At 38.4% G+C, this 13647-nt stretch overlaps 1 protein-coding gene across 2 annotated transcripts in view; it reads right to left on the bottom strand.

Moving 5' to 3' along the window:
- Positions 1-2898: 2898 nt before the first annotated feature.
- Positions 2899-13647, bottom strand: part of GINS1 (GINS complex subunit 1) — a 32804-nt gene continuing 22055 nt past the window's right edge. For both annotated transcript variants that reach the window (XM_063108558.1, XM_063108557.1), the window contains 2 exons: positions 5766-5840; positions 2899-3163 (listed from right to left, as the gene is read on the bottom strand). In XM_063108558.1, coding sequence (XP_062964628.1) covers positions 3095-3163; positions 5766-5840 — 144 coding nt within the window. In that variant the 3' untranslated portion in view covers positions 2899-3094. The remainder of the gene's footprint in view (positions 3164-5765; positions 5841-13647) is intronic.

Below are 13647 nucleotides of genomic sequence, written 5' to 3'. Positions count from 1 at the left end.
AATATAATGAACTAAAAATTACTCAAGAAAAAGTAAAAAGTGACCAAGTACTAAAAAAAAAAAAATTCATCAAAGATCAGTATCTCTTCCCCAAAAAAGATGCACACCCAAATGGTTTTACGTGTGGTAAAGCTCTTTAAAAGATTACGTTTCTACTACAAATAGAAAAAGGGGCGACACCAACTTGTTTTAGACGAGCAGAATGCTAACACCAAACCTGGCTGTGGCAACCACACAGAGTTCTGCCTTAAGTGGTTCACGCAGTCGCTTCACTGCATCTTGCTCACCTATAACTGTGCTGACTGATGGGAGGTGGCAGCAGTGTACTAGTCCAGGACTGGACCTAGCCTTCCAGAAAATCAGCAGTTCCCATTTCCACCATCTTAACACTGTGGAAGCACTGAGCTGCCAGGCAAGATCCTTGCCTCCTTGCTGGAGAAGACCATGTGAGAGACCGATGGAAACAGGAAGCCGAGCCCTTCCAGCTAGGCCTCCATCTGAGCAACTGCATCAGACATCTCAAGATGTGTAGTGCTGCCCAGCTGAACCCTGGCAACCCACAGAATCATGAGATAATAAAATGGCATGGCGTAAAGCTGCCATGTTTTGGGTGGTTTGTTTCACAGGAATAGACAATTGGAAACACTGACAAGGCATAGACGCACCCTGATCCAAAACACTATAAACCAGCATCACTTACTGCTGCAAAATTCCCCCCCAAAATATCAGCTAATCAAACCTAACAGTTCACTAAATGGTTAACACACCACGGCCAAGAAGAGTTAACCCAGGAATGCAAGACAGTTCAACATTAAAATTCTATTCATATAATTCATAACATTTAAGGGTTAAGAGAGCAACCATATGATCATATTTGCTAATTACCACTGTTTTGTTTGTTTTAAACTACAGTATTGAATTTACTTTGAGGTTTCAAGTTGCATTGGGGGGAGGCCACAGGTTTTGGTATTTTTCCTTGAGAAATACAGGATAGAAACATTGAGAAAGAGGACTGTGGCCTTTCAATCAAGTCAAGAAAAAACTAAGGCTGCAGCTATTACCAGCAGTGATCAGCATTTTTCTGAAAGTTCTAGAGAGCAAAATCAATGTGAAAAAGTAATGACTTTACAACTTTTTTTTTTGGTGGCTGGCCAGTATGGGGATCTGAACCTCTGACCTTGGGTTTATAAAGCTGCACTCTAGCCAACTGAGCTAACTGGCCAGTCTAGTCATAAGTTTACATAAATATTAGAATGTGACCAAATCATCATAATTTGCAGCTTTCTAACATACATCAGCCAAATCCAGTTTGAAAATATAATAAAGATTCCACTTACGTTAGGAACAAAAACTACAAAATAATTAGGAAAACACTCAAAAGCAATGGAATTGTGCTATATATATGGAACCAGTTATCAGTGGGCACACTGGATGGCAGTATTTAAAAGAGGGAACTTACCTTCATTTTCTATATTTTACCTTTTTTTTTTTTACTTTTACTGCACATGTATTACCTTTACAATAAGAAAAAATAAGATATATGTTTAACACGTTAGCCACAATTCTAAATAGAGAGCCAGTCAATATAAATTGATACAAACTACAATTTCAAATTTTTAACTAGTATACATTCATTTCAAATAAGGACTATACTTATTATTTTATTCAAGGAATCAAACACAAAGGACATCATATGATGTAAGTTCAGGAGTGATGCTGGGCTAGCTACACGATACCATCCTTCATGTAAGTTTACCCTCAGAGCTATCCTGAGTGGATTCTAGAGCTCACCTATGCACATGGTTCCCCATGCTCTATGAGTAGATATGAGGTAGAGAAGTGACCACAAACCCACAGCTAAAACATCAACATCATCCATCCCATTCACTAGGGAAACTGCTCTTTTTGTGTATCGAGAGATTTAGATGACAATCAATCTGGCTGCAAAAACTATGGGGAGAAATTATTTTCAATAATGAGAATAACCTTCACTGGGTGACTACTGACCTAAGAAAACAAACAGATCCACCTACTTCCTAAAGTCTGTTACTTGATTTCTATTATTTGGCCAGAAACACTACCCTATATAAAAATAAAACTCAGCTGGTTAGAGCATGGTGCTAATAACACCGAAGTCCAGGGTTTGATCCCTGTACCAGCCAGCTGGACCTTCCCCTCCCCAACAAATAAAACTGCACATACTGTATGTGCCAGGAGCTGGTTTAGCCGGACTTTTCAGTTTGAATGCCTTTCAGATGATGTGGCCAGGCTGATCATGGAGGCGACTGGTAGGGAAAGGCCACTGACTGCAAGGCAAGACCAGTATGTGCCTCTCCAACTCCTACCACTCACAGTCCAGCAGACAAAAAAAAACTGCCCTCCACTTAGCCAACCAACTCTCCATGTGACTTTTCAGTCTGTGACTCTCAGGGGAAACTGCACAAAGTTCATTCTCTAGCCCCAGTTTCTATGTCCCATTCCAAAGTGATGATATGGGCGATCACTCCACAACTATGAGCCAGACCACCCACCACTGCTAGAAACTAGCAAAATCCATTGTGTCCTTACTTTCTTCCTTCCCAAACAGCCAGATGATAAATTAGTTTGCCATTAAACATTAAACATAGTGAACATTTTTATAAACCATCATCTTCACCAGCCCATGTGATCTGGAAACATGTATTTCAGAAATTTGGCTCCCTGGCTTGCACAATGTGTACTACCATAAAACAACACAGGATGCACAAGGATCTACCTTCTTCCTATACAGCCAAGTGACTCCCATTTTTTAAAAAAGAAATTCAAATGTAATGTTTACTTTAATTTAAAAAATATATTGTAATAACTGTAGCAATGTTATAATTACAGACACAGTTTATTACAAAAAGGAGTAGGAAGAACAGTATACAACATAGAAAAACAAAAGTCCTTAATAGCTAGCAAATTATACTCCTAGTCAAGTATTCCTGGTTACCTTAAAGAATGTCTATAACATTTAAAATCAAAGAGGGAGGTGGAGAGAGTGAAATGTAGAAGATTTGTGAGTGAGTTCAGCCTCGCACGGCAGGCAGAGCCTGGCAGGGCCTCTGCGTAGTCATGACAGGACGTGCTCCAGAACCCCTTGTCTAATCAACTGCTCACACTTCCACCGAGGCAAAAAGTGCTGAGGGGAGAAAAGAGGTGGGGGAAGAGTATGAGAAAATGTTGGAAAAGAATTTTAAGGTACCTTTTGCATCATTAAAAAGCACCAGCTGATAAGACATTTTTCAAACTCCAACAGCTGAGTAGTTAAAAGCTAAATTATATTTGCTGAAATTGATGTCACTTAGGCTGTACTGAAACTGGTTTTTACAAATGAATTCATAATTTGCTTACGTTAAATTCAGCTAATGAATTCTGAATTCTAGTAGGTATCTTCCTTAATGCTGGCATTTTTAAATTTATGCACAGAAAAACCCAGGTATGTGAGATTTGTGGCACTGAATTTTAAGTGGTGCAGGAGCCCAGTAGGAAGACCAATGAAAGGAGCAACTTCTCCATGAAACCTGTTCTAGGATTTGAGAGTCTGAATATTTGTTCTAAAGAACAGTGGCCACTTTTCTACTATATTTTTCAAGGATTAAAAGTATTTGTAACTTAGTGTTGGTGCTGTTCACATGCTGTGTGTGCAGACACTGGTACCCAGGTAATGCTCATCCTGTGTCCTCCTGTGAGGACATGGTTCATGTTCTGAGGGCAGGCAGAGAGAAGCCTGTCTCCTTGCCTCTCAAAACACAGGAAGTGGACATTACTACACTCGGGAGTAGGGAGGTACAGGAAGCAAGACCATGAGACTTTCCAAGCTCACAGTGATCACGGAAATCTCAAAGCAAGATATAACTGGGTGAAAATTAAAAACAGTGCATTACAAGTCTGGCCGGTTGGCTTAGCAGGTTAGCATGCAGCCTTGTAGGACCAAGGTCAAGGGTTCAGATCCCTTTATCGGCCAGCCACAAAAAAAAAAAAGTTTAAAAACAGTGCATTACAAATTAGAGAACACATAAACTCAGAAAATAACTGCAGCAGGAGAGATTGCCAAAATTATTCATAGAAGCAAAATGTAACTTTGGCAGCATTTTGCACCTGAAGGTCCTGCTTCATAAACAAAGGTCTTATGGGAGACCCCGGGGCCAAATTCTTCCAAACTAGTCATGTAGATACACGGGCCAAGGACTGTTGCCTAATTTGTTAACTGAGTTTTTAAAAAGCCTTAAAAATGTAAATGTAAAAAATAAATAAATAAAACAAAAAAATATATAACAAAAACACATTTCTAAGGCAGTTATTAAAAACACAAAGGGAGTTCTGATTTCTGGACAAAAAGCATCAGTACTTGTCATGTTGACAAGTATAAAAGAATATATGGTGAGAAAATGTTTCCCTACTAGTGTTTTACATTTTGTGGCTGATCTATACCACAGATTCTATAGAAAATTGATTTTCGATGTGGTCAGACATTTTAGAAGTTCCTTAATATCAACTGTAGTTGATATTTAGTTTTTTAAAAATGTCTCCATTTTTATAACTGAAGGTAGGATGATAGCTGAGAAACAAAATTAAAAGCATCGCTGCACAGTCCACTCCCAAGGCTGGGGAGTCTGCCTCAGCTCCCTGGTGGGAATGTCAGCCATAAAGCTTAAGAAAGAAATTCAACAAGACAGTGTTTGGGATGAAGTAATGTCTTCACATATCTTGAGGTCAGCTTTGTTCTTGTGAACCAGAGCTTTCTGCTGGGTCCTCCAGTAACAATTTTTATGAGAGCATAATTCATCATCTGCTTTCAATTCATTAGTGTCCTACTTCTAACAGGACACCTGGGAGTAAAACTGTTGCCTTAACAAGCAAAGACTTTAGGGCACCTTCCAAATCTGTTTTTAAAATAATCAACGTTTGTTTTAGGAAACTATTTAAAGCTCCAAGGGTACTAGTAAAATAAGAGATCAATTCACCCTCTGTTAGGGAACCATGCCCTGAAGCATTCTTTTGCTCCACAGCATAGACAAAGTCCACACCAATGACTTAGGGTCATTAGACAGTAACTGGCTGACACCAAGACGGCAGGCAAAGAAAGAGAGTGGCTTTTATTAGATCATGTTTCCTCCTATACTGTGACTTTAGAAAATTGGGATAGGATAGAAATAAATTTAGCTAATGTGAATTCATCTGATGTAAATAGGAAGATGTCAAAGAAAACAATGAATATATTGCGATTCTTAATAAGAAAAAATTTAACTTAAATTACAACTTCACAACTTCAAACTTTCCCTATTAAATTCTGTTATGTTTATATACTAAATACTTAGAAATTCTTGATCTATGTCAATATTTGTTTGCTAAAGAACTAATATTTATAAGGTAAAGTACAGGCTGAAAATGAGTGCCTAGAAACTTTTTAAATAAATTATAATTCAAAGAAAGGAGCAAAATCTAACAGTTTAACAGTCCCTGAAAAATGATTACCACTTAACTAGAACAAGGCCCATTATGATAATTTCCCTGGAAAATGCTTCATGTTAAATATAAACAAAATTTAACCTTTCCTTACTATATGCAACATCTGCTTCAAGTCAATATTCAGAAAAAGTACAGAGTGTATTATACTAAACATAATGCCTAAGATATAAATAATCATCACAAGGTGATATTTATTTTGCTACTGATTCCAGTATTTCCACTGTTTAATACTCTTACAAGATTTAGGTACAGTATCTAAAGACAAGAAATACCTGGCTATTTTTCTTTAATAGGACTGAAGTGCCATCCTCAACTTCAAATTCTCCATAGTCTTTTAGACACCGCACCTGAAAGGAAAAACTGATGCTTTATTTAAATTATTTTTTAATATGTAGTGACCCAAAAGCAAATAGGCATTTGTTAGGAAAATAGAATAGTTTAGTCAGTCCCCCCTGCCTCAGGTCCGATTGGGGGTTGTGCAGCACATATTCCTAAACCAGTTGTGTGTGGGTGGAGTTAGTATGCATGTGCACCCATGTATCTTTTTAGTTTGTTGCTATTGTGTGTTCTACAGTTTGCAAAGCAGAAACTGGCTGGTAGAGCTTGCATCTAAAAATAGAGCATGTTTACTTTGCTGGCAGCTGCTCAGTTTTTCTTTGGACTTTGCCAGTAGTAGTTGAGTTTCTGAGTTTCTCTTTGGACTGCCTAGGTATTAGATGTGTGTGTGCTGAATAAAGACTATTCCTATTTCAACCAAGGCTCCAAGGACCTTTCTGCCAGTTACCTAGCTCACAGACCCCCGTGTGAAGGGTTTGTGAACGGGCTTGAGGGGTCTGTGACCTCCAGACCCAGCCCTAGCTCAACAGCATTATATATATAAATACCCACAGTAAAAGTACTAAAATTTCTGTTTGTTTCCTGTGTACTTAGGTCTAGTACTACGACTGTGGTATGCTAATGGTTCCAACTGTCCTGTTTGATAAGTAGGAAAAGGAATGGCAAAATCTCTGAATGTATCTCAGTGCTAACAGCAAGAAAACCCATGGAGCTAGGTAAGGAGAGACAACATCGCTGGATCCTTTCCCCTCTGCAAGTCTTGAAAAATTAAGAAGTTGAAATATCTATCTACAAAGGATGTTTTAGATTTGCTCCAACCTGCTTCTTATAGATCCCTCCCATACAATATCAGTATCTGAGAATAGGACACAGTAAGTCTGCAAAATTTCTGTTTTTGAAAAAGATTCTTCCAATCTCCCTCAATACTCAGATTCTTCCCCAGGAATACTCAGAAGTACATTATGAAACGGCAGATGTGGCCTCACAAGACAAGAACTGGGAGAGTATCTTGGTCAGAAAGGGGGTGGGGTAAGGCAGCCTTTTTATATACCACTTCTGTAGCAGCAAAGGACATTCACACGTGTCCCCAGATGAAGGAAAGACCCAGCTACAGCACTAAGTGCTGCCACAGGAAACTAGGTGGACATTTTTCATCTTCTATGAGAATTCAGACTGGAGTTTATTCTCCTGAGTACTAGGACTAGTCCAGTAAAGTCAACTCCAGCAGAAAGCCTGTCTTCTACTTTTCCAGATAATTTCATCATGTCCAGTGATTCCTCTGGAATCTTACCTTGACACCGGCAGTGTATTTTAACTCAGTTTGAGAAATACTACTCTAGAACCCCCCCTGCCCCCACCTCTTTGCTTCTTTAAATAGACTATTATGGAAAATACTCAAATATATTCATAAGTAAAAAGACTAATATGATGACACTCCCTGTTCCCTTCAACTGGCTTTAACAATTATCAACATGTGGCCAAACTTGTTCCCCTCACCCAATTCTAGATTATTTTGGAGCAAATTCTAGATGTCATTTCACCTCGTCAATAAATATTTTAGTATCTAATTCTATAAAATAAGATTTTTTAAAAAAAATCTCAATACTATTACTTCATCTTAATAATTTTAATATCATAAGATATCTAATTAGTATCTAGACTTCCCCACTTATAATTTTTATTTAAAGTTTCCATGTTGAAATCAGAAGCCAACAGAGTTACACATTACATGTTTTTCATGTCTCATAAATCTTTTAATCTATAGTTTTCCCTTCCTTTTTAAATTTTTTTCCTTCCTTTTGGCAATTTGTTAAAGAAATCAGTTGGGTAGTTTGCTATAGCTTCCCACAATGAAGATTTTGTTGTGGATTTCTGTGGTGGCATTGAATAAGTTCCTCTTTCCCTAAATTTCCTATAAACTGGACATTAGGTCTAGAGGCTTGATTGGATAAGGTTTGGTTTTCTGGCAAATGGTGTTATGTGCTTCTGTTACAAGACCACATGAAGCACAGTGTCTGGTTTATTTTCATAAAGGTTGGTCAGTGTGTCCAGGTGTTGTCCACACCCATACCTGTTCATCCAGTATAAAGGGCACCACTAACTATTCACTGAAAGGTTTTAGGAGCAAGGTGTTCCATGCATTAGGGTTGCAAAATGGCATTCATCTAGTTCTCTTATTCACGTTGCATTTGTTACCTGGAATTCTTATATAACAAGACATTTCCCTTGTAAACTAATGGGCTACCCTGAGACAGTGTTTGTACAGTAAGGGCAGATGGACACTTGATTTCATTATCTAATTTGCCACCTTTCAAAATGACTTGGGTTGCTCATATTCCTCAAGGGGGCCCAAAGAGGCTTATTTTTTAAAATTTGTTATTTGGTGTAATGCATTCACACTTCTAGCATAACTGATGTGATTCAATTCACTGCAGTTATTGCTTATTTTGATACCCAAACTGTTCATTATTTGGCCAGTGAGAGCTTCTTCAAATTGGCTCCAATTCCTTCTAGCCCTTGTAGTCCTTGATACTTTCTTTCCATCTTAGGAAGGTGTTCCATCACTCGGAGTCAGCCACTTTTTTCAAAGCGTCCTGGTTTCCTTTAGTGGAAAATGGCATATAGACTCTATAATTTGGACACTCGTGGCTAACTGGGTTGGTTGTTGTTTCCAGGCCTTTTCAGTAAGCAAAACTAATAAATACTTTTTTTTTTATTCAAAGAACAGATAATTCATGAGCCCATGCTGATACTTTAAACTCAAATTTAAGAATATAGGATTTTTCCTTTAACTTTTTTTTTTTTACAACTTAGTATCTGAATATCTTTTATTTTGAAAAATGTTGGTTCCTTACTCACATTACCTATTTGCTCTATTCTTCAATATGTAAACTATTTTAAAATATCAGTAACAATATTATTACTAACAATATGATTAATAAAAATAAGTTAAGATCTTTTTGCAATTCCTTTGACCTTAGAACATATTCACTAGGGATAAACAATCAATTTATGTTTTTGAAAATAATTTAAATAATTCCTAGATTCTGGGAAGATGGCAGAGTAGGAGGTATCAGGAATCTATTTCCCCACTTCAACAACAATTGCACTGGCAGACTCTGCCTGATATACTATTTTGGAACTCTGGGATCTTCCAGGAGGAGGCTTGGTCAGTTGGCCAGTAAGTTGTGGTTAATTTCAGTCAATTTCAGCTCTTGGCACAACAGTAGCTACCCATCCCCTTCCCCCAACCCCATGACAGGGAGCTGTGCATGTATTTCTGGGGCAACTGATACATGGGCTGCAGGAACATGGTGGGCAAAAGAACCTGTGCTCTGACTGCTGATTGATGTTTCTCATCACAGAGGTGCAGCAATGAGGTGGGCAGCCACTGTTGTTGCATCTCCCTCAACTGCTGCAAGCCCCTCCCCCTCCAGCAGAAGTGACTCCCAGGGGATTTAAAGAACCAGCACCCATTCTCCTATCCACTTTATTTTTCTCTTATTCCCCTTTTGGGAGTCAGACATTAAAGACTATGACATTCAAAAGCAACTACACTTATAGGAAAAATTAGAAAGTCACTGTGCATGCCTAGGGAAAGGCAGGCACAAGCTCAGAAAAGACTTGAGAAGATTACACTTCAGGCTGATCCTTGGCACAGACACAGCCTACAACAATCAGAAAAATAAAAACAGTAATAAAAAACAGCAAATCCTGATGAAGGGGGAGAATATGATTTACAGAGCTTTGACATTATTAGATTCAAATGTCTTTTTTTCAACAACAAAAATCACAAGGCACACAAAGAAACAGGAAAGTATAGTCAACTGAAAGGAAAAAAATTAATCAACAGAAACTGTCCCTAAAAAAGACTTGATGGCAGACCTACTCTACACAAAGACTTCAAAATAACTGTCTTAAAGATGCTCACCGAAGTAAAGGAAGATATGGAGAAAGTTAAGAAAATATACAGAAACAAAACAGAAATATCAAGAAAGAGACAGAAAATCTAAAAAGACTAAAAAGATATTCTGGAGCTGAAAACTATAATAACTGAAATAAAAAACTGGCCAAAGGGATTCGAAGGCAGATTTGAGCAGGCAAAAGAATAAGCAAACTTGAAGATAGAATAGCATAAACAATTGAGTCTGAGGAACAGGAAGAAAAAAGGCTGAAGAAAAGGAGAGAGCCTAAGAGACCTGTGGGACACCATCAAGTGAGTCAACATACACATTGTGGAAGTCCCAGAAGGAGAAAGACAAAAGGAGAGAGAGAGTCTTTGAAAATATAAAGGCTGAAAATTTCCTAGGTTTTCTTAATAAGACATAAATACAATCATCCAAGAAACTCAACAAACTTCAAGATAAACTTAGAGACCCAAATTTAGACACATAATCAAACTTTCCAAAGACAAAATAGCAAGAAAGAGAACTTTTTGATTCTTTTGTAAGAACACTTAGCTTAAAAGACAAACACATTGTTCAGCTGAACAAAAACATTCCTTTCTTTACATCATTATTCTATAAGTTTTTCCTATTTTTAAAATATTTTATTTTTTTACTTTTTAAGTGTTTTCATTAAAAACCAAGGCCCAAACACCCTCACTAGCCTAGGCCTATCAGGGTCAGGATCATCAATATCACTGTCCTCCACCTCCACATCTTGTCCCACTGGAAGGTCTTCAGGGACAATAACAAACGTGGAGCTGTCATCTCCTATGACAGCAATGCCTTTTTCTGGAACACCTGTTGAAGGCCTGAGGCCCTTCTTGAGGTGGGTGTCACTGTTTCCAGAAATATGTCCTGTAAGCAGATAATATATAATGAACATTTCTCTCTATTAATGAGAACATTTCAGTGTTAGGGTACATGCTTTCAAACTTTTAAAGGTGCTTGTTGAGGTCTGCAAAAGCTTCTGCTAAACCCTGCACTGGGAATTTTCTTAGGCATTCTTCTTATTCTCCTCCTATAGTTTCCTTTTCTCTTGCCTGGTCGTAGTTTCCTTTTCTCTTGCCTCGTCGTCAGGTATGCATTCCTTTTCCAGTTCCAACATCTCCTCATTCATGAATTCCTCAGGAACCACCACTAGGAGTCCCTCAATGTCATCCTCATCCACACCCAGGTTAAAGTTGTTTGCCATCTCAAACACAACCTTCTTGACTTTTGCAACCTCATCATCATTGGCAAAATCCTTTGAAGTCATGGATGAACCTCTTCAGTGTCTTCCTCCAGATGCCATTCATACACTTCTTGTGACATCACCCCAAGCTTCAGCAAGGCTCTTGATACAGTCATAGATGTTGTAATCCTTCCAGAATTGCAGCAGTGTCTTCGCAGTGTCTTCCTCACTTGCAGTAGTAGCCTAACCTACTTCCTCAGGTAGTACATCCTAAAAGCTCCATTGGTTGGATCTAAGAGGCGTCTTTGGAGGAAGAAACACCACTTTGATATTGGGATGAAGATCACCAATAAAAGGAAGATGTGCAGACGCATTATCAACAATAAAAGGTGTTATTCTCCAAATAGTACTTCTCCATTTCACTGGCATAGCAATGCAGTAGGGTATCTTGGAACAGAAGCTGGGTTATCCATGACTTCTTACTGCTCTTGTAGTACACAGGCAATGTGTGTTTTTTAATATACTTGAAGACCCTGGGATTCTCACTGTGCTGGATCACAAAGGGTTTCACTTTGCACCCTGAAACACTACCCCCAAACAAGACTGTTACTGGGTCCTTAAAAGCCTTGAAACCTGACATTGACTTGTCAGGTTGACTTATGGATGAAACCTGACATTGACTTATGGATGAAAGTCCTCATGCATCTATCTCTAGAATAGGAAGGTTTCAACCATATTGAAGATTTGCTCTGGCAAGTAATTTTCCTCCACAATCAGCTTATCTACAGTTTCCAAAAATTCTTCAGCTGCCTTAACATTAGCACTCACAGACTCATTACTCACCTTCACATTACATAATGAATAACGATTCCTGAATCATTTAAAAATCACCCAGAGCTAGCAGTAAATTCAACATTGTAGCTGGGTCCAGCCTTTTCCTTCAACATCATTACAAACTTTTTGCTTTGGCTATGATCATCACGGTGCTAAGAGGGATACACATCTGTGTCTGGTCTTCAATCCATGTCATTAGATATATTTGATAATAGGCCCTTCTCAAATTTGTGTTATATCTTGTTGCCTTCAGCGAAGCAGATCTTTTAACAGCTCCCATCACTTTGTTCTTATTCTTCAGGATTGTAGCTATGGTGGAATGGGACATGCCTACCTGGTGAGCAATAATCATCACTGATTTTCCCCCTTCATAGTCCTTAATCATCTTTAATTTCATTTCCAGGTCAATCACTCAATGTGGCCTCTAACTGGCAACATTAGCAGTGGATTATATTACATTATAGGGACGATGATAAACAAAACAACACAATTAAATAAGCACAAGAGAAAATGATGCAGTCAAGAGACACAGTAACCACGACGAGATTTATTAGTTGATATAACTAACTGTTTTACAGTGAACTTTTTTAAAAATAAGGACAAGGAGTATAGTTTTAGTCCCTTTTCTGTCACTTCTAACGGAATACCTAAAACTGGGTAATTTATAAAGAAATGGAATTTCTTTCTTACAGTTTTTGAGGCTGGGAAGTCCAAGGTCAACAGGGCACATATAGTGAGCGCCGACTCTCTACAGAGTCCCGAGGCAGGACAGAACATCACATGGCGAGAGAGCAAGAGGGTTCGTGGCTGACTCAGGTCTTTCTCCTTTTAAAAAGCCACAAGTGCCACTCCCATGACAACACATTAATCCATGAATGGATTAATCCATTCATGAGGGCAGAGCCCTCCTGATCCAGTCACCTCTTGAAGGCCCCACCTTTTAAATACCACAGTTGGTTTCCCCACCCTCATAATACCATTACATTGGGGATTAAGTTCCAATGTGAGTTTTGGAGATATTCAAACCATAGTACGTACACTCTAAAATACAATAATAGAAAGTATAGTACAGCAAATACGTAAACCAGAAACATACACAGGTACTTCAAAAAGTTCAGGAAAGATTTGTATAAACTTTTATTTCTATTTTTCTACAAACTTTTTGATGTACCCTTGTAGTTATCATTGTATTAGTCCTTTTTGTGTTGCTATAACAGAACGACCTGAGACTGGGTAGTTTATAAAGAAAAACAGAGGTTTATTTGGCTTATGATTCTGGGACAGCTGCATCTAGCACAGGCCTCAGGCTGCTTCTATTCATGGCAGAAAGTGGCAGGCAGCCGGCGGGTACAAGCAGATCACATGGCAAGAGGAAGCAAGAGAACAAGAGAGAGAGGAGGTGCCAGGGTCATATAAACAACCACCTCTCCTGGGAATTAATAGAGCAAGAACTCACTCATTACTCCCCTGACCCAGGGAGAGCATTAATCCATTCATGAGGGATCTGCCTCCATGACTCAATCAGTTTCCAACACTGCCACATTAGGGATCGGACTTCCACATTAGTTTTGGTGGGGACAACATATCCAAACTCCATCACTCATTATCAAGTACTATATACTTTATAGAATTGTATGTGCTATGCTTTTATACAAGTGGCAATGCAGTAGCTTTGTTTACACCAGCATCACTATAACTACATGAGTAATGTGCTGCACTATGAGGTTATGATGGCTTGCTATGTCATTAAGCAATGGAAAGTTTTCAGCTCTGTTAAAAGCTTATGGGACCACCATCACATATGCAGTCCATCATTGACCAAAATGTCAGTATGTGGCACATGACTGTATTACTGTAACAACATTT

Source organism: Cynocephalus volans, chromosome 9 (assembly GCF_027409185.1).
Source record: "Cynocephalus volans isolate mCynVol1 chromosome 9, mCynVol1.pri, whole genome shotgun sequence".
NCBI lineage: Eukaryota > Metazoa > Chordata > Mammalia > Dermoptera > Cynocephalidae > Cynocephalus > Cynocephalus volans.
Note: the sequence above shows the minus strand (reverse complement) of the source record. Positions and strands in the feature narration are given on the sequence as shown.